Raw genomic sequence first — 25173 nt, 5'->3', positions numbered from 1 at the left:
ACTACAGTACAAATTTTTGTTTCTCTCGTTTGGATTCCCTTTTAGGCGAGGTGGCCACTTGACGTATGGGGCGTTTTTGATCGTCATCAAGATCTCAGTCCGCTTGGTGTTTAACGGCGTATAGTCCGTCCGAACTGCTAATGGTGCTCGGGACGGTTGGCTTGGCTTCGCCTCCCAGGCCGTGCTTCTTTTGTTGCCTGGGTTGGAGGGTTCACCCTCCCTTTTCCTTTTCTCGACCCCGCCTTTGGTCCTTTGGTTGATCTCTTCCTCTGTTCTCATGAACTTGTCTACGAGCTTGAGGAATTCGACCACGGTCGCGGGCTGGCTGGCTACCATGTGCCATTTAAACTCCTTGTGCGCTACTCCTCTCTTGGCCGTCGTGAGCTGAACTGCGGGGTCTAATCGTGGTATTTGTAGGCACGCTTCATTGAACCGCTTGATGTAGCCCCGGATGGATTCTCCTTCTCTCTAGACTACTCTGAAGATGCTTTCCTCAGTTCTGTGGCACCGCTTGCTGGTAACGAAGTGCGCGGTGAAGACCTACACGAATTGGGTCCAGCTTCTTATTGACCCTGGGGCTAGGTTCTTGTACCATGTGCGGGCCACCCCCCTGAAGGTGGTGGTGAAGGCCACGCACATGCATGATTCGCTGGCCCTGGCGTGGTGCATTTGGGACTGGAAACCATCGACGTGGTCGTTGGGGTCAAAGGACCCATTGTACTTGTCCAATGGTGGAAGCTTGAAGTCTCTGGGCATGGGGACTGCCAGAAGTTCTGATGCGAGGGGGGAAGGAACTGAGAGGATCGGGGCAGCTTTTACTCCGTCCGAGCTCGTCTCTTCCTTACCTCTGAGTTCGGGCAGGACACGGGTGGCAGTTCGGCGACTTCGTCGGCGCCTGCGTTGTTGAGTGGGCCTGGTACTGGCGCTGCTGGTCTCTGTGTTGCCGAGCTCGATGGGTCCAGAACGTTGGTAGTCTGCTGCTAGGGCGCTGAATCGGTTCTCTGTGAGCGGGAACTCAGGCTTGGAGTGCCGAGGTGCTGTCTTCGCGGGTGAGGTTCCCGACCCGCCTGCGAGCTGCGAGGCGGGGGTGATTCTTTCCCTTCGACCTAGGGATGAGGCCTGGCTGTTGGGGGGGTTCTGGGGTTGGGAGGGTTCTCCTCGGCGAGGGCGTCCACCCTGAGGGGAAGCCTTAACTGGCTTCGGAGCGGGGTGCCGAGGTAGAAGTAGCGGTTGGTTCAGAGGCAGTTGGGGGAACTGCTGCTGATAGTGATACTGGGAGATGTTGTGCAGTACTTGGTGCTGCTGAAGCTGATGTTGCTGGAATTATTGCATTTGGGCTTGCATTGCCCGCATGCATTGCATCAGGTCGTCAAATTGGTTCTAACGGGTCGCCAGGGGGACAACAGTTGTTTCGATAGGGAGTGGAAGGGGGATGCTCATGGCGGGAAGGCTTACGGGCGCCACTGCTTGTGGCGCACTCAAGCAAGGGATCCCATCCACCGGAAGGGGGATGGTGAACTGCTCGATGCACACCACGGGGACCTGAAGTTGTTCCCCGGTGGTGTTTATCTCCGTGCCATGTCCGGCGTTGCTGGAAGAAGCCATGAGTGTTGGAGCTTTTGGAGAAAAGAGATTATGAGAGTTTAGAGGGAGGCTTTTAGAAGTGTTTTTCCACAGACGGCGCCAATTGATGTAACCGTTTCTGGTCATGTACCAATTTTTTGTGATGTATAAATTTTTTTGGCTAAGTACCTCGTTATTTGACCTGGTGACGTGCCTTGGTGATGAGCTACTTGGTGGCGAACTCCCTGGTGGCGAACTGCCTGAGGAGAACTGCCTATGGCGAGCTGCCTGTGGCGAGCTCGAGCTACTTAGTGGCAAGCTGACTAGGGCGAGCTGCCTGGGGAGAACTGCCTGGTGGTGAGCTGCCTGGTGGCGAGCTCCCTGGTGGCGAACTCCCTGGTGGCGAACTCCCTGGGGAGAACTGCCTGGTGGACTCGTCATTTGACCTGCTCCTAGGCGGCCTGCAACTCAGAGGATGGTGGAGCTCCCTGGTGTAGCGCAACCCGACTGCCCTCTGCATGAGGTGATTTCTTCTCCTTTGTAGGCAGCGGCAGCTGAGGGACCTGCGAGAACTGAATCAGAGAACCCGGGGGTATTTTCCCGGCGGGGACTCTCTGATGCCTAAGTTAGCATTCTGATTACAGAGAGCTTGGAGAGAAATGAGAGAGCTAGAGAGAAGGGGTTACCATCCTTTTTTCCCTCCCCCTCCCCTTTGGGGGGTGAGGTCTTTATATACCGGAGTCCTCGCGGGTTAGGTGGGTAAAAAGCCTCCAAACGGTAAGACTCGTCACATCCCGTCAGAACCGGGGTACGGTGGTAAACTCCTCGAGGTCGTCAGGCGGCCAGGTCGGCGCCTGGGCCAGGTTGTCAGGTCGGCGCCTGTGTCAATCGGCGGGTCGGTGTCTGGGCCAGGTTGTTAGGTCAGCGCCTGTGTCAGTCGGCGGGTCGGTGTCTGGGCCAGGTTGTCAAGCAGATCTTTCTGCGATACTTGGGGACGAACTGCTTAGTGGCAAGCTGCCTAGTGGCGAGCTGCCTATGCAATGCCGAGTTGTCTAAGTTGCCAGGCTGAGGGTGAGCTGCCTGTGGCGAGCTGCCTATGGCGAGCTTCCTGTGGCTAGCTGCATGTGGCGAGCTGCCTGTGGGGAGTTGCCTGTGGCGAGCTGCCTATGGTGAGCTGCTTGTGGTGAGCTCGAGCTGCTTAGTGGCGAGCTGACTAGGGCGAGTTGCCTATGGCGAGCTGCCTATGGTGAGCTGCTTGTGGTGAGCTCGAGCTGCTTAGTGGCGAGCTGACTAGGGCGAGTTGCCTATGGCGAGCTGCTTGTGGCAAGCTGCTTATGGCGAGTTGCCTATGGCGAGCTCCATATGGCGAGCTGCTTATGGCGAGCTGCCTATGGCGAGCTGCCTGTGGCAAGTTGCCTATGGCGAGTTGCTTATGGCGAGCTGCCTATGGCGAGCTACCTGTGGCAAGCTGCTTATGGCGAGTTGCCTATGGCGAGCTGTCTATTTGTCAAGAGGCTACACTTAGTTGGCATGAGGTGCTAGGTGTCACAATTTCACTAGAGGGCCAAATCTGCCCTCATCAAGTGTGATTTGCCGGTTCCCAAAATAAATAAAAACAAGATACAGATTGTTTCTTAAAACAAAAACACAAAAAACATGTTATTGAATGTGGGTGTATTTTTCTGTTTTCAAAACCGAAACCAAAAATATGTTTTTGAATCTAGTTTCAAAAGCATGTTTTCATTTGATTATTCCACATTATGTTCAATAAATCATATAATTTCTATACTAAAATATTTGTTTTCCATTGACATTAAATTGGCCACAAAGGTGAAGATGAAAAGTTGATGGAGTAGGGTGTCACTGCGGCTCAGAATGTCACTTTGATTTGGCACCTCAATTGTTAAGAGAGACCTATAACCAGAAGAGACGTTAAGGTTGTGTTATGTTTGAAGGAAAAAGTAGGGAAAGACGAGAAAACCTTTGCAAGGTTTGTAAAGGTTTTCCTACCTTTCCTTTCCTTTTCCTATTTTTTTCTTCAAACCAAATATAGCCTAGAAGCCGGGGTGATATCCTAGGAGTGTGGACTTAAGTCAATAACACCAAGCAAAGAGAATGTGAGCTGGAGAACTTAAAGAGATGAGGTGAGAGCTTGTGTGGAGAGTTGGAAAGTCACATGCGGTTGGAGCTCGATCCACTTGTCACACTCTCGATTGACACATTATATGCACATAATGGACAATGAGACTACATGGAATGCGTTAGCATTGATGTTTTGATCAACTCGATTGACACATTGTATGAACATGTTTTGTTATTTTACTAATGTGTCAATTCCAAAAACAAATGAAAACAAAACATTTATACATTCATGTTATAGAATGCCCCCTAAATAGTTGATCTAAATTTGGATTAGCCAAATTAACTAAATGCAATGGTTGTTTAGTGGCTGGCAACCAATGAACTCACAATAAAAAATGTTGTGCCATGTATTTTATTACTGACGTGGGGTGTTATCATTGATTTGACAGCCCGCTGCGTTCAATTAATCCTTTCTCGGTGTTTGTTATCATTACACGTCCAGGTAGGTGACCTGAGCATTCTAGGTCTAGAGGAGTTTTGATATGGTTTGATTGTTTCACCAGAAGAACCGCCTGGATGAACCTTCTAAACCACCCTTATTGGCTCACTTTGCCTCATGATGGAGTTGCTCGGTATGAGTCCACATATGCTTGGTTCAGCTCTGCTTGGTTCAGCTCGAGGATAAGCTTTGCTTGGTTCACCTTGATTTAAATTGAGCTTCAAGCCTGATATATAGGCTCATTTGTTAAATGAATTGGGTTTGAACCCAATGAAATTCGGCTCGTAATTCTGGTATAATAAATAAATAAAATATTGGCAAATTTGACCCTAGCTCTTTTGATAAATTTACAAGAAAATAATTAATTAATAAAAATGTTAAAAACATCTGAGAATAAAAAGTAGGGATTCTCTTGAGTTTTCTTGTGCTAATTAGAGGTAGAAAAGAGATCATCAAATTTGTGTAAAAAAAGTTTGTAAAGTAACTTATCCATCTGGAGATCACATCTCCGCCCCACAACACCCTATAGCATATCCCTGCCGTGTTTTGAGAACATTTCCTGATGATAATATTAGAACCGATGATGTCATCATTGGGAGATGTTCCCAACACACGGCGGGTATGTGCTGTGGGGCGACCCCTTGTGGGGCGGAGATGTGAACTCACCCATCTGACCTAATTTGGTTGTTATTATCTTCATCAGTTTTAATTTGTTCTCCATGCCCATTTTATATCCGTCTAAGTAGTTATACTCATCAGGCCATGTTTTCTGGGGGCCCAGATTTGATAATTGCATCACCGTCTATCGTCGATATATGGATCTCATCATCTCATGTGTATGAAATACTAGTAGGAGTGTCCATGGTTTGGTTAACTAAACCATGGGCATATTTTGCAAACTGAATCGGTGGTACCAGTTTTTCTATTTCTCCAAACCGAAACCGAACCGGTACCACCGGTTAACCAATCCGCCGGTTTTGGTTTTTGACCTGTTCGGTTCTTCGGTTTTTTACATTTATAATATATATTATATAAATATATGTATTGTATTATATTATAAATAATAAATGATACATAATATATTATAAATATTTTGAAAATATATAATATATTTATAAATAGATTATTATAAATATAATATAAGTATATATTTATATATATAATGAATATGTGACATATATTAAAAATATATATAAATATATATACTGGTCGGTTCAATTAACCACTGATTTTTTTGTAGGTTAACCGAAAACCAATCAATCCTTTGGTTTTTTAAAAATTCCAAACCGAAATCAAATCGGTTAGTTCAATTAAGCGCATTTTACAATTCGATTTTCTCGGTTCGATTCATTTTTTCGGTTTTTTATGAACACCCCGAGACACTAGCATGTTCATTCCTAATCTTTGAATGTTTTTTAAAGTTGCGTTGAAATGATTTAAGTGTCAATATTTTAATGATGGATATAGCACGAAATACTTGAAAAGAACAGAGTGATAAAACAAGGTTCATGTAAACGTGGGCCAAGGCTTGGTGATGATGATGGTGTTGTTGTTGAGAAGAAACCATTTGCCACCTTAATGTCATAATCGATCAAATGGACCACACATTCATTAAAAAAATTTAAATGGGCCAACTAGAACCGGTTTAATTTTGCAACTACTAGTGGTCTATTAGAAATGGACCACGCATGTAGGAAATGGACTAGGGCATGAAACGGAGTGGTTCGATCCGACATTGCTCCATACCCGTTTTTTGCACTTTGGAGCATATCCCCAGCTCGAATCCAACCGGATTGAAACGTGAACAAGGCATGAATCCTGCATTTTCTTTCTCGTGGGATCTAATCTACAATCTGGTCCTATACGTGCATAGATTGAGTATGGGATCCACACCATGGGACCTTACTGTATAGGGGTGCAAATCGGGCGGGCTGGGCCAGTTTAAGCTCAACTCAGGTTCAACCCTAAGAATTGGGCCCGATGCCCAAGCTCGATTTAAGCAAAATTGTTCAATCTGGGCCTAGCCCGCAGTTAAATTTGATTTGTTCAGGTTAGATTCAAGCCCATACTGGTTTAGGGTTAGTAAACCTGCCTACACTAAAATATATGCATGTATGAATTTATATATGATTTACTAAAAATATAATGTATATGTATGAATTTGCAAACATGTGATTACATATGCATATATGTATTGTATAATAATCGAATCAGGCTCAGCCAAATTTGGACTACTTAAGGATTAAAGGATTAGGCCCCGGCCTAGCCCAAAAAATAAAAGAACCCGAACTTTTAGAATCAGACCCCAATCCAAATACTAAAAATCCAATCTGGATTGTGTTGATCTGGCTTGGATTGAACCCACCAAGTTGCACCCCTACAGTTTAAGGATTTAAAAATCAGATCAGACATGAAATCATTTTGGCCACTGATTCCTGAGTCAAATGGCTGACTGTCCGACCCATTCTGATTTAAAACAAAAAAAATAGCATTCAAAATCTGTTAGTTGCATTCCGTTCAAACTCCAGATCCGACCCATTTCTATATAAAGCCATCGCTTCGTGGCGCTAGAGTTGCTGGATGAAAACGATTATGCAGCGTCTCTGGTATCAATCAAACATCGTGGAAATGGAACAAAAACCACTATTCCCCAAACAACAAATTGTAATCAAATTCTGCCAAAGCATTTATTGTTTGCTTGTTGAAAATTTGAAAAGGATTGAAAGTCTCCCACACCTTGACAGAAGTAATACACGATTTCTCTATCAAGTGTACGTCATGGATCACATCATCTCCAATAATTCCTTACAAAAATCTCTCTTTTCTCTCACAGCTGCATGAAAAATAAAAAATTATGAAAAAGAAAAAGTAAAAACTAAAAAGCAAATAAAAGAAGTTAGCAGAGAGATGGCAGGAAATGAAAATGCTTAAATTTATTTAAGCGTTCTTAATTGATCTAAAACCTGTCCTATACCTGTTTAATTTTTCTAAACCTGTGTCATTTCAAACCCATTAAATCTGTCATGACCCATTTCGCCTAGACCCAATTATCATTTAATTTATATTAAGCTTTTTATATTTATACTATCTTTTTTTTTTATATTTGGTGACATGCACCATTAATAACTCCTTTTTTCTAAATTAATGATTTGGGGGAATCAATTCTGCATCAATATAAAACGAACCAATTAATTATTTTATTTATACTATTTTAAAAATATTATTCATACCTTTTTGAATTTTCTTTAATTTTCTTTTCCCTAGTTCCCTTAACCAAAGACTCTACGGCATGCCCCTTTTCTTCAGCATGGTTATTGTCAAATGGTTAGAACAGATTCATTTTTCTTTCCTTCAATGTGGAAGCCACTAGATAATAAACCCCAATCCCGAGAGTAGACGGCCAATTTATAGAAGTATCTATTAATTTTGTCAAAAACCATCATCTAACTACTCTTTTTTTTTTTTTGCACATGTCCAATATTTAAAATTTTCATTACCTAATTTAACTTTATCATTCTCAAACTTTTCTTTTCCTTCAATCCTTTTATTTTAATGAGAGATAGAGGAGTAATATAACACATTAATACAATATTTAGTAACATAGATTTTTTGGGGGGTTTTACATGGTAAATATAATTTGGGTTTGGGTACTAGGTTTGGAATTGAGGTACCTAAAATTTCTGCAAAATTGCCTGTGTGCATTGCAAATGACTAAATTCGTCAACACAAATCCAACATTTGATAGGGGTGGCAAATGGGTGGGTTGGGTAAGGGTTGAATATCAATCCATTCATATTGATCCACCAACCCATCATGACCCATCATCAATCCTTATTAATATGAATGGCAATGTGGCGGGGCACCCCCTCTTCGTCCCCGTCTCGAAGTCATGATACCTTGTCCCGTACTCGCCCCATCCCCGGTGGTGGGGCGGGGCATCCATTCCCCATCGAGAACGAGGAATCCTCGAATTTTCCCCGCTCCAAGGCAATTACTTAAAGATTATCTATTTTATGGACAATTTATACATAGGATATAAGAATTTGGGTGTATTTTATAATTGAATTATAATACTTTAGGGGTAACTCAAAAATAAAATTATGGGATCCTAGGATTTTAAAAATTTAGGGAAAACTTAGAGATATTTTACTAATTTACCTTTGGGTTCGGGGAATTATATACAAAACCCATCCCCACCCCATAGTTCGAGGAAAAATTATTTTCCCCGTCCCCGCCCCATCCTTGTTTAGGGTCAGGGCGGGGAAATTACCATCCCTACTTGTTAAAGGGTTATAACCCACCATGACCCACCCATATGACCCACTTGACCCATCTATATTGACCCTTAATCACCCTCACCCATTACTAACCCACCTACCCTCACTTATAAATACAAAAATGGATCGGGAAGGCCCATATACCCAAAATAATAAATTTTGAAAGAATAATCTCTCTCAAGACTGACACGTGACAAAAATGAGTCAGGTAAACCTGTATACTCGAAAAATGCAAAAAATGTAGATAAATGCAAAAAATACCAAAAATTGTAGAAAAATACAAAAAATACCAAAAAAATACGAAAAATACAAAAACTAAAAAATTACAAAAAATTCACAACTTTTGTAGAAAAAAATCAGAAAATATGCAAAAAATACTAGAAAATTGTAGGAAATGCATGAAAAACACCAAAAATGGGTACCCTTGACCCACACGACCCAACCCATCCTGATCCTAATGGGTACCCTTGACCCAACCCACCCTGACCCTTTTTCCATTGACTCTAATGGGTTACTTGACCCATATTGACCCACCAATAGATTGGGTGGGTTCCAAGGTGGGTGGGTTGGGTGGGTCAATTGGGTTAGGGTCAAGATTGCCAGCCCTACTTCATAATCAAGGGAAAGGAAAAGGTGAGAAGAGATGAATAAACATGGGCACCTCCGTAGTTTGCTACAAGGGGATTGAAAATTTTATAGCAACTCCGGATCTCCTGCCCACGAGAACTTTGCCCACGCCTACCCAGAATACACTACCCCTCGTGAATTGGGAACATCTACCCCTACATAATACTATGCAGAGGATGAGATGTTCTCCATGTGTGGTTGCAATAGACATGGGCAAGAGATCCACACTCATTTATAGGAGGAGGGTTTCTTTGAACAACTATGTTAAGGATTCTCTTTCCCCATAGGGTATTGAGTGAGAAAGAAGACGAGAAGTAGAGGATGGCAGGGGGGTGGTGGGAATTCCATTAGAAGGTGGAATTTGGAAAGAAAGAAAAATAAAATAATTTGTTAATTTATTAAAGCGGTTAAAGCTAAATTTAGGAGTACTTAAAAATAATCAATTATTGGAATAAGCACTTATTTTGGGCTGGGACCACACCAATAACTGCTTATTTGAGTTTGTGAAATAAGCCCAAATAAGTAGGGGTGTCCATGAAAAACCAAAAAACCGAACCAAACTGAGAAAACCGAACCATAAAATGCAGTTAACCGAACCGATCGTTTTTTATTTAACCTACAAAAAAACCAGCAATTAACTGAACCGACCGGTATATATATTTATATGCATATTTTATATATATTTTTAATATATGTGACATATTTTCTATATATTATATATAAATATATATTCATTCTATATATAAATATATACTTATATAATATATATTATAAATATAAAAAGCCGAAGAACCGAATTGATAAAAAACCGATACCGGCAGACTGATTAACTCGTGGTACTAGTTTTGCTTTGATTTAGAGAAATGAAAAAACCAGTACCACCAGTTCGGTTTGCAAATATTGCCCATTGTTCGGTTAACCAAACTATGGACACCTCTACAAATAAGTGCTTATTTCCTTTCTGGCTTGTCTTGATCCACCACATCATTTCAAAAATACCTATACTACCCCTGTTTGAAAGAAGTATTTTTTTTTTTTACCAAATAAGCACTCCCAAACTTAGCCTAAGAAACAAGAATCCTAATTTGTAATTTGGATTAGATTATAGAGGTTGTAATAGAGGTGGAGAGAGAGAGAGGCAACACTTATGCAATCGGATCTCCTACCCACAAGAACACCATCAACACTTATTCGCATGACATCACAACACAGTACTACTTGTATGTTATCATGCATGAGGAGATGTCCGTTGTGCATGTGGAGTGGGTAGGAGATTTAGGGTGCCTTAACAGTAATACTAAAGAGTGACTCTTGGGGAATAGTGACACCCTGATATGCCTATTTTGTGTTTTGGGCAATTTTAGGGGGGTGGCCAGGCCTAAGTGGGTTGGAGATTTTAAAATTCTTTTTGTCAGAACGGGCAATTCATTCAGTTCAAACGGTCAGACCATTCAACCTGGGAACTGGACTCCTGATCGGTTCGTTGTCCAGGTCGATTTAAAAAAATTGTTAATCAGTGTTCTTGTGACTCGGATGGTCAAACCGTTCGGCTTAGGAGCCATCTAGGCAACTAATTCTATTTTACTCCTAACCCGTTCTTTGGCCAAAAACCATTGACTTGGTCAATGACTTGTCGACTCATGCGATTGAACCGTTGACCCATTCGTCACAAGCAATGGTTTTCAGCTATTTTAATATTTTAATATTGTTTTAAATTTGGAGTGGGCCATTCGTTCAAACTAGACAATCGAACAGCTGACCCATAAACTAGTGGCAAAAGTGACTTTGGTTTCAGGTGTATTTTTAAAACATTGAAACTAGTGTTGAAAAAACCGACCCAAAGGCCGAACCATTTTTTGCTTGTAGGTCACGGGCCACCGATTTTGGTTTAGATCGTGCCACATCAATGTCTATATATTTGACGTATATATATTTATATACTTATATAGGCATGTTAATGGATCCAATTATCTTAGATTTGGATTATGTATTTATGTAATCATATCAAATTTGAATGTTACAATTTACATCCAATTAATAATTGGATCAGTTTCGGATTTGACCCCATCCAATCCCATAAAAACCCGAATCTGATTATATTATATTATTTACTAATTTTAATATATAAAATTTATATAATTATATTTAAAATTATAAAAATATAGTCTATATATTATATTATATATGAATTTATATATTTAAAATTATAAAAAGATAGATGTAAGTTCTCAATAATTGGATCACACGCACACACAAGTACATATTTTATCAATAAATAATGTATAATTATGTTTTAGATATGATATATGTTTTATGGCCTCTTGAACACGACCTAGTCATCGAGTTGACCGGATCAATGGTTAAACCATTTGGGTCGAATGGTTTTTGACAAAATCAATAGTTTTTGTCACATCTTCGGGTTCTACTCAAACTAGAACTAGAATCTTGATCGGGTGATGGTTCGGACAATTCAATTGTTCGGGTCAACGATAGGCTCAAAATACTGATTAAAACTAATTAAAAAATATATTTTATATAATAAAAAATCTATAATATATATATTTTCTTTATTCTTTTTTTTTTCAAATTATCATATAATGATATCCTTTAGTTTTTTTTTGGGGGGTTTTGTGGTCACTTATCATAAATAAATCAGCTTTGTTGTTGAATAAAAAAACTTCTTCCAAACTTCTCAATTGGGCTGTAGGATTTATACAAGGGTTGGTCTTGAGGCTCAATGATTGGGTCAAGCTCGAGCTTGGGCCTAAATATGTTTTATTAATATAGAGACAAAATCTAACTCGAATCCATCTCATGAACAGGGCTAATGGTGGGTAAATTCAACTATTTGAATCAAAAAGGAATTTTTTTTGGTAAAAATAGTAGGAGAAGGTGCCTTTGACCCCTTGGTAATGCATATCGATTGCGAAATGTTATTCAAATTTGAAAAACAAATAAAAAGATCATCCCAAAGTTATGACCTAATCTAGAAGTTGGTATAAAAGTTAAAAAAGGAATATAAAACTAGTTTTATGAAATCAAGACTAATTTATTAGTTTTGGAGTTTCCCGATTATGGAAGATGTTTTTAGCTAATCAATTTTTAAAGCCTAACCAATAAATTAGCTAGTGGATTGCCTCACAAATTTTTTTTATCATATTGGCTAATTAATTAAAGGTACTATGCATCAATGTTTTAAACCATTGTTTGATGCAAACGACAATTGAACCATCCAACCCAGAACTTATCACAATTTTAGATCCAATTATAGGAAAAACCAATGAGATGGAAAATAAATTGTCGACTCTATTGTTTAGACCGTTGAAATGTTTAAATCAAACATTGATTCATGGGTTAATTATAAAAAAAATTAATAAAATTAGGGAAAATATATGTGGAAAGACATGGTATATATATATATATGAAGGACTTTGACCCCTCTTTAATTTAATAACCAACTAATTGTTTACCACATTTATTATATGATATGGGTGATTTGATTGACATATATATATATATGTATATATAAGTTCTAGAACCCTAAAAGCATTGTTTTTTCTTACATTTTTTTTATATTTTTTATGGCTGCCATATTAATCGTTCTTTACCTTAGTTGTCGATGTTTTAAATATCACTATGGCTATAATCTTTCTGAGTGTTGCTAAAGTTAAAAAATAATTAGCAACAATTGATATACAATTAGCAACAGTTGGACAACACTTATTGCCCATACATTGGTTTAACAACAATGTTAATCAGTAGTTGTTAAAAAAATACGCAACAATTGGATAAGTAATTTGCGACAGTTGGATAATATCTGTTGCCAATTCCTAATTTAGCAACACTGTTAATCAATTGTTCCTAAATTTTGGCTTTTGGACAACTAATTGTAACCGTGATCAATCGACTGTTGCCAAAGTCCAATTTTCTTGTAGTGAAGGATCTTGGAATCTAGAAGCTCAATACATCCATACATAAATGATTTCATTTGACTACTTCGTTGGTTTGCGTGTCTGTATCAATTTGAGTTGACAAAGCTGATTCATTGAGAGTGTTTTAGTAGTACAGGCAAATGTGCATATGTTGATTATGATGTTTGGTGATAATAATAAATGTAATAATATGTATCCAATATCTTTTGGAAACACATTAAAGATGTATCTAAGGAATTTTCTTAATTATAAATTTTGAATGTCAAAATGATGTTTTGAAATCTGAATGTTGAGTTCTGAAAAATGGCAATTAACCATTTTAATCCTGGACATGAAATAGTTTGTTTAACTACTTAACAAACTAATTAAAAATTAATTAAATGAATATAAAATAACTAATAAATGGTGGCTTAAAAATTAATTTTTAAGGAATTGAACATTAATTAGTTAATGAATAATTGGATATATATTTCCAATAAACAATTACATAAATGTTAATTAAATAATTTACTAATAATTAATAATTTTTAAATTATAATCATGTTTAATTATTCTTATAATTAATTAAAAGAATTAATTACATAATTATTAACTAAGTCATTATTTTAATTATTAGTAATTATATATTAATTAATTAATCAAAAAAATCAATAATCAAATAGGTGATCAAATAAACAAAATATGATTAATAAAATAATAACAATATTTTTAAATATGAATTCATTAATAATTAGAGAATTAAGTAATTATTATTATTATTATTATTGTATAGGGCCATCATAGCATATGTAAAAAGAGTTACCTTTTGGGGGTAGTTTTGGAAAAGAAAAGTGAGCATTATTTCTATTGTACATGATGTGATATACATTAAGGTTGAAGATAAAATGGGAATTGAACACTTTTAATGCCTCTTAGGGTGTGTTCTTTTTTTGGATTTTGAGGGGAGAAAATTCGTCAATGGGATTTTGGTTCCCATCGACCAAGAATCTCATGTTCATTTTTCAGATTTATGTGGGGACCAGGGAAAGTTTGTTTTCCTTGGTATCACTTACACCCATCTCCTAGGTGGGTAAATAACTTCCCCACCTAGGGGGAAAATTGTTAACACTTGAATGGGACAAAAATGCCCCTTTTAATAATGAATTTTTATGGCTAAAATGGCCATTGCCTTATTTACCTAGGAAATGAAAGAACATTGGTAAATGTATTTACCCGGGTAAGTGTTTCCCGGGATAAACTTGCCCAGGTAATTGCATTTATTCGGGTAAGTAACTTAAACGAACAGGGCCTTAAAGGTATTAAGAGATAAGAGTTAAGAGACATTAAGAGTAAATGAATAGGACCTAAGTGTTTCCCAAGTAACACTTAACCTAGGTAAGTGCCATTACCTGTGTTCTTTTCTGATTAGGTAAGTTTCCTATTTTCATTTTTATTGTTGCACCTATTTTGTTTTTAGGGCTTCTTTAATTAATGAGCATTTTTATCTCATTAAATTTTATCAACTTTCTCTCCACGTGGGAAAGCAACTTACCTACATGGGAGAAGAGTGAGACTTTTCTAGGTAAGTAGCCAAAAAGCATATCCATTTGATCAGAAGGTTGGGTTGTTGACCTATCAGGCTATCAATTTTAAATTTATCATTTCATTTACATAATAAAAATAATTTTTGTATATCACACTTATTTTTGCTTAATATGATTAATGCATAATATTAGAGATATGCTTAAGTTTTTCTACTTTTTAATTTATTTTTTGAATAAATTTTCATATGTTTTCTATTTTTAAAAAAATTATTATATATTCAACTAAAACATCATGGGCGAACCCATTTGACATGTTACTCAAATAGGAAAATGAGTTCATTTTTGGATTAGTTTTAAATTTGGGTAAATCATAGATAATAACTTTGTACTTTGTGGGTAGTGACACTTGGCTCCCTGAACTTTCATTTGTAACAATTACCCCACCTGAATTGTTAGATTCCAACACTTTGCCTCCTCTATTAGAATTCAGTTAGTTAACTTTGAAAAAGATTTTCATTTGATTGTCATGTGCTTGTTAAACCTTTTTAAATCCTCAAACTACCCTTTCCTTAATTTGTTGAATCATTTGTTCATTTCTCTGACTAATAGACTTTAATGATGAGAAAAAAATACCTTAAATATAAGATTAATACCTTAGATATAAGAATAATGAAAAGAAATTGAATAAGGTGAAAAGTAATAGTTATTTGCCCTCCCAATTAAGAGGGACTGAATACAAAAAATATAGATATTGTAGTCAAGAAGAATGGTTCCACAATCTCATAACTTTGTGAAATTAAATGGCTCAATGCATTTAGGGCAATCCATCTAGAATGTGAGAAACATAACCTTGTGTTATGGATGCATGGAGAAGGCCAAAAGTCACGAAAAATTGGACTACATTTTGGCATCCTCAAATTAATCCAAATAGATCCTTATCTTCACCTCATACATATGTTTTATGAGTTGTCTTGTTTGAGTGGTTTGTGAATTGTCTTCTTGCCCACACAAAGTTGTAGACAAGATTTCCTGAAAGAAACTAATGTACAAACACCCTGAGAGCATAGCATCTAATCGTACATTAAAAAAATATAGGAGATGTTTCTAATGCAAGGCCTCGCAGTATGAGAGATGTTTCTCATGTATGACTAAATTGCTATGCTCTTAGCATGTTAGCATTCTTTTGCTTGCAGAAAATCTAATAGACAACACTCTTGACTCAGTTCTTTGGGTTTGTGGATTTATAATGGAAGGGATGCATAAACACACACACGATCAGAGAGATGGATAAATAAATAGATAGATAGTGAAAGGGGATGAATCTGAGTCTAAACTATAACTAATGGTCAAAGAAAAGAAGGTACATAAGTTGATAAATTAATGGTCAAAGTCTAAGAAAAAAACACAGGAAGACTGTACAGCAACAACTAATCTTGATAATGCTTTGATTCAAAGGGACAACTGCTACATCAACATTTTTCTTCTATACTTGTCCAAAAGCAATAAATTGGATCAGGACAAGCTCTTCAAATTTGTCACCCTTGGCTTAATGAAGCCTTCCTCTTTTTTCCCTATTAATTAAGATACGGACAACTCAACTCATCTAAATGTTTAGATGTGGGTTTTCAAACTAACGGCCTCAGATCTGTTACCCACAAGCTAGTTGTTCCCACATCGTTAGACACGAGACATTATAGCTGCATACAATATTTTGAAAACCGACCCGGAGGCCGAATTGTTTTTGCCTCTGGGTCGCGGGTGACCCAGAGGCAAAAACATGGACTGGCCCAGCATGACGGTCTGTGGGCCATGTCAGGCCTGGCACGAGCGGGGGATTTTAGGTCCACGGGCTAGTGCAGCATGATATGACCGAGCGGGTCGTGCTGCCCGTAGCACGACCCATATATATATTTTATATATTATAATTATATAATAATATATAGTATATAATATATTAATAAAATAAATATATATTTATTAATTTTAGTATACTAATTTATTTAATTATTACATATATAAGTAATTTTATACATAAAATTCATATAAAATTAAATTTTTAAGTTTTTGTCAATTTTTTTTAAATAAATAGCTTTGGCCTGATACACGGCCCGACCCGGCCTGGCACGGCCCACTTTACACCTCTATGTGCCACATTAGTGTATATATATGTATTAAGTATATTATATACACACACATATATATATATATATATATATATGTATGTATAAATATATATTTTAGAAATAAATAATGTATAAATATGTTATATGTATTATTGTATATTTAATTTATATTTTTTAATTTTTTTATTTGTAAAAAATATTAAAAATTACAATTTGAGGCCAAAAAGGATTTTTTCACGAAAATAGTGGGGCAAGGCACCTACAACCCTTGGATTTATAGATCTCAAAAAGTTATCCAAAATAAAAAAACTTCAATTGGACATCAAAGTGCAAAGTTACGACATCTGAAAGTTTGCATGCATTAAGTGTGCAAACCCGCGACCCGGTCACTAGGTCGACGGTTCTTGACCAAGTCAACAATTTTTTACCGTCTGACGGGTTTTGACTGAATTGGAACCAAAATCTTAGCTAGATGACTATTCGAACGATTTGATTGACAGAGTCAACGACGGGTTGAAAACATTGGCTGCACATTCGGAATACCTCCTTTGTCGTTCAGAGGAAATGTTCCCAATACATAACAATGGTGTTGTATGGGTAGGGATGTGGGAACAGTTTATGGGTTTTTGATCATAGTGCTAATTAAAGGCCCAACACAGCTCATGTTTCAAACATGTGATTCCTTCCCTCTTTCCAATTCTATTTTCTATTATATTATTTTTTACCTTTATCTTGCAAAATTTTTTACGTGTTTGATTTAGCCAATTGACTAACTATTCTTACAATCTATATATTATAATATCTTAGAGCACCCCCTAAGTTTTCTAACAATTGTGTAACTCTACCCTGCTATCACCGTTTGTTAATGTTTCGTCACATTAATCCGTGCACATGTTAGAGAGTGGGTAGGAAATCCCGTCACCACCACAAAAGCAACCGGGCACGGCGGTAGTTGCAGCATTGAGCAAGCAACCGGGCACAACGACCACCACAAAAGCTTTCCTTCATGGTGGTCGAGGGAGCTTATCCGGGTTGGGACTTCATGGGAGATGGTGGTTCCATCATCTTCTTCATCGTCAAAAGAATTTCGATGCATAGGGAAGATCAAAATGACTTGGGAAGAATTTATAACTTTGTGGGCTGAGGAAAGAGAATACCAGAGAGGGAGAGTTAAGCTTCAAGGCTCAAGCTTTTTGAACGCAGATGAACTTGCTTTCTTAGAGGACACCAGGGTGGCTTGCACCATGGAGGCCTTCGAAGACAGACCACTGAAGGGTTTCTCTGTGGGCAGATCGTCTGTGGTCAACAGGTCAAAGTCTTCGGAAAACGAAACCCATCTCCCACTACGTCCGGTATAACAATATCATACATTCCCTCGATGTATTACTTACTATCTCCTACTACGTCCAATTGTCCGCTCGTATCCCACTATCAGCGCTGGCACTGCAACGAGTAGCGACTCGTTTATCGGCTTATGGGACGATTGCATAAACTGGGTTGTTTCTTCTGCCCTCCCCGTGCGGAAACCTTCGTCACCAACGCTGTCTTCATCTCCGATGGTTTTCCTCAGGAACGGCCGTTGCGAAGCCATGTGCATAGATGGCACCAAGCGTCGCTGCCACATCCGGGACAAGATGCATAAGAAGGTCTGGATCGCCGCCGACGACATTATACTCGTTGGTCTCTGTGATTATCAGAACGACAAGGCAGATGTCATCCTCAAGTAAATGCCCAATGAGGCCAGGCTCTTGAAGGCCTATAGCACCCATCTTAACGAAGGTATCGCCGCCAGCCTCGACGAGGAGGAAGATGGAGCCCTGGCGATTATATTGGGTTTGACCGATGTTGTCGAACCACAGTAAACAGAGGCTGAGACCAACAGTTGTCGGTTGAGACCCACCATTGTCATCGCTTTTGAGGTTAGAATCAATTACCGTTAATGTTTCATTTTGAAAATTTGAAAGAGAATAATGGGTAAAATAATCCTTTTTATTTTTCCCTTACCTGAAATAATGGGTAAAATAGTCCGGACTTAGAAGCAAAGTAAAGTAAAACCTGAAATAAAGGGACCCAAAAATTGAATTCTTCTCATTTACACATTCATGCATTTGTGCTACTGCAAATGAAATTGCATTAGAAACAAACAAAGACTTATATTGACCTAAATAGAGAGCTGAGACACACAGTGTTGGAGAATAAAACCTTATTCACGAACCTCACCCAACAGGTTAAGCTTTTAGGTTAATTGAATGATTCCTTGAGATGGTATCATAGTCTATTTGATCAAGTGGTCCAGTGTTCAATCTTCTTCATTGCCCTCATTATAAATAATTAAATTTCAGCACAAGGTATAAGTGGACCTGGGTTTGTCTATATTTCAAGCCCAATGGGCTTTTGCATGAAAGGGCATGTTAACTCAGAATCATGCGCCTCTCCACCTTTAGCATTTCTAAAATATTCACCATACCTCATATTCAAATAGTGATTAAATGATATATTATGGCCTTTTTCTCCCTAACCCTTCTTCACTTAAATTTCTTTTGATAGCTTCCAACCAAATTTCAGTTGCCCATGACCTAGTATTTGAGATGGTCACTGGGATCCCTCCAATTTAAGAAACTTGGGCTGTGTTTGATTGCAGTGCAAATTTATTTGTACTAGTACAAATGCATGAGAGTGCAAATATAAGAAATGTAAATTCTTGTTTAATTTTGTTTTGGATTTTACTTTATTATGCTTTATGTCTTAATTTATTCCATTTGTACTGTAATCAAACAAAATAAGATAAAATTTGAAACAAAAATAGGTCAGAATTTACACTCAAATCATTTCCACTGTCATGGTTTTGCATCAGTACTAATTTATTTACATTGCAACCAAACACACCCTTATATCATCCACTTTTGTCAGCTGTGGCATCTGCCCCCACACTAATGGGTCAAATTTTACACCCAAAGACAATTACTGTAGGGGTGATCATTTCCAGCTCGACCGAAAATTTCTGTACTTGGGCTAGGTTTTATGTTTAGGCCCAGCCCGGCCCAACCCATGACCACCCCTAACAATCAGTGATTATCCATTGTAAACATGTTTCTGCAACATTGGTTAAAATCGTGTCAACATGGTTAGATTTCTACCAAACAAGTTTCTTATTTACTGGTAGAACTAACATCTAAAGACTTCGGATCTCCTACCCACACCTATCTACAAAATACTACCTATGTTTGATAACATCTTCCCATGCATAATAACATGTAAGAGCATGAGATGTTTTTCACGTGTGGCTGCGATTTCATGTGGGTGTAGGAGATCCGGACTCTTTTAAAAGGTGTTTGGTTAGTGGAGCTAACAATTAATAGATATGAAATCATCTGAACTAATCCATCAAGTGTAGTAGGAAGTACATGATAAGTCCAACTTCACCAGTCATTTGGTGCACACTACATATACTCTCTAAGAACTAGAAAGTAAAAGAAAACTTCACACAAAATTAGAATGATTTCAAGCGATGATATAATCCATACATCACTGGCTTAAACTATATAGGGTAATCCTAAACGACTCCTTATCCCAACAAAGAGAGATGACAGTTACTAAAGGCCGATTCAACAAATGAACCTATTCATGATAACAATAGTGAGGGGTTGCAACAAGGAGAGGAGATTTCTTGTGAATTGTTATCCCAGAATCTTCTTCCATATCTAAGTCCTTCCCACTTGCTCTGTTGGGTAATGTCCAGTCGAACTTGTGTAGAAGGTTTGCTAATACAAGTTCATTAATGGCAGCAGCAAATTCCTTTCCAGGGCATCCCCTCCTACCAGCCCCAAATGGGATCATTTGAAAATCATGACCTCTGAAATCAATAGAACTCCCAGCAGCATTCATGAACCTCTTTGGGTGAAATTCCTCTGCTCTCTCCCAAGACAATGGGTCCCTCATAATCGCCCAGGAATTGATGATTACTCTTGTTTTGGTTGGAATGTCATAGCCTTGTATTTTGACATCTTGAGTTGATTCTCGTGGAATCAACAGAGGAATTGGAGGGTGTAGCCTCAGTGTCTCCTTGATCACCATTTTCAAGTAGTGCATTTGTTCTATATCCTCTTCTGTAATGTTGGGTCTGCTTCCAATGATCCCCCTCATCTCATCTTGCATTTCTTTCATAATTCCTGGGTGCCTTAAAAGTTCTGCCATTACCCATTCTAGCAATGTGTATGTGGTGTTAGTTCCAGCAGTAAACATATCCTGGCAAAATAAAATTTACAGTTGTCAAACTCAAATTTAAGAATAATTTGGAGGGGGTAAATTCTTTATACCTCCTCTGAGTAGGCTGCAACTTGGGTTGAGGCCAACCCTAGCCCAACCTTAACCCTAACCCTAACCAAATTCCTTCAACCCTAACCCAACACAACCTTCTTCCCATCCTTTAAAATCTGATAAAACTATTTAATCTCAAATTTCACTATAAATATTAATCCTATGTTTTATTAGTATTTGGTTGTTGATGTTTTTATTGGTTCTTTTAGTATAAAATTCAGAAAAACAATTGTTTAAAATGACCATAGTTTATTATGAGTTATGCCTTATGATAGATTTTTTATGGGTGGCAAACATTAGAGAGGAGGTGAAGAATAAAATATTCAAAAAACATAAAATATGTTATTAAGGTTTTAGTCTTTGCATTTGGGATTAAGTGAAGTGATTATCTGAAAAGAAAGACATGATAGTTTGTAGTGAGGGCTATACAACTATCATACATCTAAACAAATCAATGCATGATATATAATATAGACGACATATATTTATGGGTAAAATACAAAAACCTCCCCTGAAGTTTTTGACAATCATAAAAACCTCCCCTATAGTTTCATTTTAACAAATACCTCCCCTAAACTTTTGAGAAACTCAACAAAAATCTCCCTTTCGTCATTGTTCCAAATGGAAAACGTTAGATTGATGCACTATTTTTTCCAAATACCCATTCTACCCTTCTATAAATTATTTTACATACAAAATTACTGAAATAACCCTATTTTAACTCAACAAAAACCTCTTTGAATGATCATTTCAGTAATTAAAATTACTGAAATATGTTTTTTTATTGAGTTAAAATGGGATTATTTCAGCAATTTTGTATGTAAAATAATTTATAAAAGGGTAGAATGGATATTTAGAAAAACTAGTGCATCAATCTAATGTTTTCCATCTGGGATAGTGACAGAAGGGAGGTTTTTGTAGAGTTTCTCAAAAGTTCAGGGGAGGTATTTGTTAAAATGAAACTATAGGGGAGGTTTTTATGACTGTTAGAAACTTTAGGGGAGGTTTTTGTATTTTACCCTATATTTATATATGACATATACTATAGAGTCAGGTTTGGGTTGGGTCGGGTTGTCCAAGGGATCAACCCTAATCCAACCCAAAATAAAGTCGGGTTCATGAATTTCAACCCTAACCCTAACTCGGGCATCAACCCAACCTGACTTTTTCGAGTTGAGTTAGGGCCAACCTAGCCCAAGTTGCAACCTTTCCTCTGAGTTTTCTTATAGATATTAAAACCTCCCCTCATTTTTTATCCTAATCCTCAAATATTCCCTATCAAAGGATTTTGCTTCTAGCATTGCTAAGATGGGATAAATATAAAAAATGCCTTGATTAGGGTTTAGAAATGACAATTTGACCTGTCCCCGTGGAGTCTTGCCCCACCCCACTCTGAACCTGCTTTGACAATATTATATAACATAATATATATATATATTATGTTATATTATATTACATAATATAAAATATTTCTGTGTAAATTTAAAAAAATATAAATAAATAAATAAATTTATAAATATACAAATAAGAATAATCAGGGCAGGGCAAGGCAAATACATGCATCCCCAGGGTTCGGGGCAGGGCATTCGAGTTTAGGATTAGGGACAGGGCAGGCAAAACCCAGCCCGCCTTGCCTCATAGGCATTCCCCTAATATCAAAATTGTCATACTTGTAGGTGGGTCACCTGGTTTTGATCAAAACCACCCATGGTGAAATTTGTCCTCTAACTATGCCACCTATAAAATTTAAACCTATTCAGGGGTTGGAATACAATCCAAAATCTGATGTCTAATTTTACAAAATTTCAATTGATAAAGATCATTAGGTGATGCTTGACAAACAAGGGTGGTTTTAGGAACAAAATTCAGTGTCTAATCTTCTAGGCCAACAATTTGATGAATTCAGATGGGCTCCCCACAGAGTGCGCCTCACATGTGCCCCATAGGCACATCTGCCCGTGCTTTTGAAACATCTCTCGTATTTATTAGGGGGAGATGTTCCAAATACATGGGGATGTGCTGTGGGGCGCGTGTGGGGCAACCGTTCGAATTCCAATTTGGTCTGCCACATGGTCAACCTTTTGGCCACGTTGGACAATAGATGACACATTTTATTATATTAAAGGTAAATCACTTCAGACATTTTGGACTGATGATAATGAGGTCAATGGCCTTTTAGAAGGGTGAAGGGAGATTTTAATATTTGCCAGAAACCTTAGGTGAGGTTTAAGGATCTTCATTTTTCCTAGAAGTCATGTCCATTTGAATCAGTTTCTACTACATGTCCACTGAGTAATATGTGTTTTAACATAAATAGAGATCTGGATTAGTTGGATGGTGCCAATGGTAGGGGGCTTCATTTTTAGCCCTCTGTCCCAGGCCCGAAAACTTTTGCGCTGGGCTTGGACCCAATACATTAGTTCAGGTTTTCTATCTCCCATGCACACTTATGCATTTTATGTATCTTTTATCAATGTAATATATTATTTTTATATTAACTATGTATTTCTATATTATATTATATTACTAGCGGGCCCTGTGTGATGTATAAAATTGGACTTAATACTTATTTTTCTATGAAACTACACAACCTGATGGTAGGGATGGCAATTTTCTCCATCCCCACCAAGTACCCAACCTCCCCGATCAGGCAGGGATGGGATGGAGATTGCCTTAACGTGAATAGGGTGGGGATGGGATTAATAGGAATACCTGATTTGGGACGGGGAGTGAAGTCCACACCTCGTCCCAACCACGATTATATATATTAAATATATGTGTATATATTATATTAAATATATAATAATATTTATATTATATATTTATGTTATTTCAAAAAACAAACTTTTAATTAAAAAATTCAGGGATTCAAGTCCTCGATGGGGACGCCCTCTCCGTTGAGGACCGGGGATGCAAGCTAAAATTTTTTACAGGTATTAATTTAAAACTCGAGGTCGGGATGGGGAGTATGATCTCCACCCCGAACCTGCTCATTGCCATTTCTTCCCTAGGGGTCACCCCCTAAACCCATAAACATAGTTCCACTAATTGTGGTAATTATAAATGTAGTATCCAATACTTATGGAAATTATTAAAATTTTCCCATTATTTATTTGAAAACTTGTAAGTTTTAAAATTTAACTTTAACAAATTCACTAATTATTGCTAAAAAATATAGTAAATATCAAAATTATTGAAAATGTAAAAAATAGATTTTTATATATTGAAATTAATTTTCCGTTAAAAATTACTGAAAAATATCAAGAACTACTTATTGCTAAAAATTACTGATAATTTTTAATTATTAAAATTGCATTTATTAATATTTTAATTAATTATTAGTTTTTTAGTAATTATTGATTTCAATAATTAATTTTCAAAAAAATTGAAATTAAATTACCAAAATCAGTAATTTTCAGAAAGTAATTCTTATTAATTAAAATTTTCAATTTACCAAAACTACGAAAAATTATAGTTTAGGTGTTGATATTTAATAAATAATATTCAAATGTACCAATAAATATTGAAAATATAAAAAAATCACAAATTAATCTAACTACCCAAATTAATCTAGTTAATTAATTTAATCACGTTTTTGGTTTTAGATGGTTTATAATATAGATTAAGAGGTCTTTGGAGGAATTTTAGATGGGAGAGATTGTTATGGAGAAATTTTAGGAGGGGGTTGAGCCGATTGATAACATGAGAGAGAGAGAGAGAGAGGAACTCTAGTGAAGAAGAGAGTGCTGCCATGTGGCAATATAGATTAAGAGCTGTTTTAGGAAGAATTTTAGATGGAAGAGAAAGTTTAGCAGAAATTTTAGAAGGGGGTTGGCTAAGTGATTAGGAACATTAGAGAGACACCTGGAGTGGGACTCTAATGCAGAAGAAAAGGCTGCCACGTGGCTACATGGAAGGGCCAAGAATGGATTAGGAAGAAAAGAGAAAGGTTTAAGAAGATAAAAGAGAAGGGAGAATGGGAGAAGAAAAGGGCTGCTGACATGGGACTTAATCGCTTTATAATATAATATAGATAGATATATACAAATATTATAAACAACACATTTATTATATACATATAATATGCCATATAATATAAAATATTATATATACTTTATAAAATATAATATGTGACTTAGGTCAAAGATATAACCCTTTACCTAAGCGCTAAGCCCAGCCTATGCCTGGCCATGATAACCCGTAGTTGTGGGTCTTATACAGTTCGGCTGA

At 37.3% G+C, this 25173-nt stretch overlaps 1 protein-coding gene across 1 annotated transcript; it reads right to left on the bottom strand.

The window, feature by feature from the left end:
- Positions 1 to 20244: 20244 nt before the first annotated feature.
- On the bottom strand, positions 20245 to 20868 carry LOC104612546 (cytochrome P450 736A117-like). Its single transcript, XM_010279986.3, has one exon. The coding sequence runs from the start codon at positions 20866 to 20868 to the stop codon at positions 20245 to 20247; it is 624 nt and encodes a 207-aa protein (XP_010278288.3).
- Positions 20869 to 25173: the final 4305 nt, after the last annotated feature.

The sequence above is a fragment of the Nelumbo nucifera genome, chromosome 2 (genome assembly GCF_055504915.1).
Source record: "Nelumbo nucifera cultivar China Antique chromosome 2, China Antique-T2T, whole genome shotgun sequence".
Lineage (NCBI taxonomy): Eukaryota > Viridiplantae > Streptophyta > Magnoliopsida > Proteales > Nelumbonaceae > Nelumbo > Nelumbo nucifera.
Note: the sequence above shows the minus strand (reverse complement) of the source record. Positions and strands in the feature narration are given on the sequence as shown.

Bases quoted from the DNA above. Each gene is read 5' to 3' on its own strand.
- LOC104612546 (XM_010279986.3), bottom strand. From the start codon at position 20,868: ATGTTTACTGCTGGAACTAACACCACATACACATTGCTAGAATGGGTA.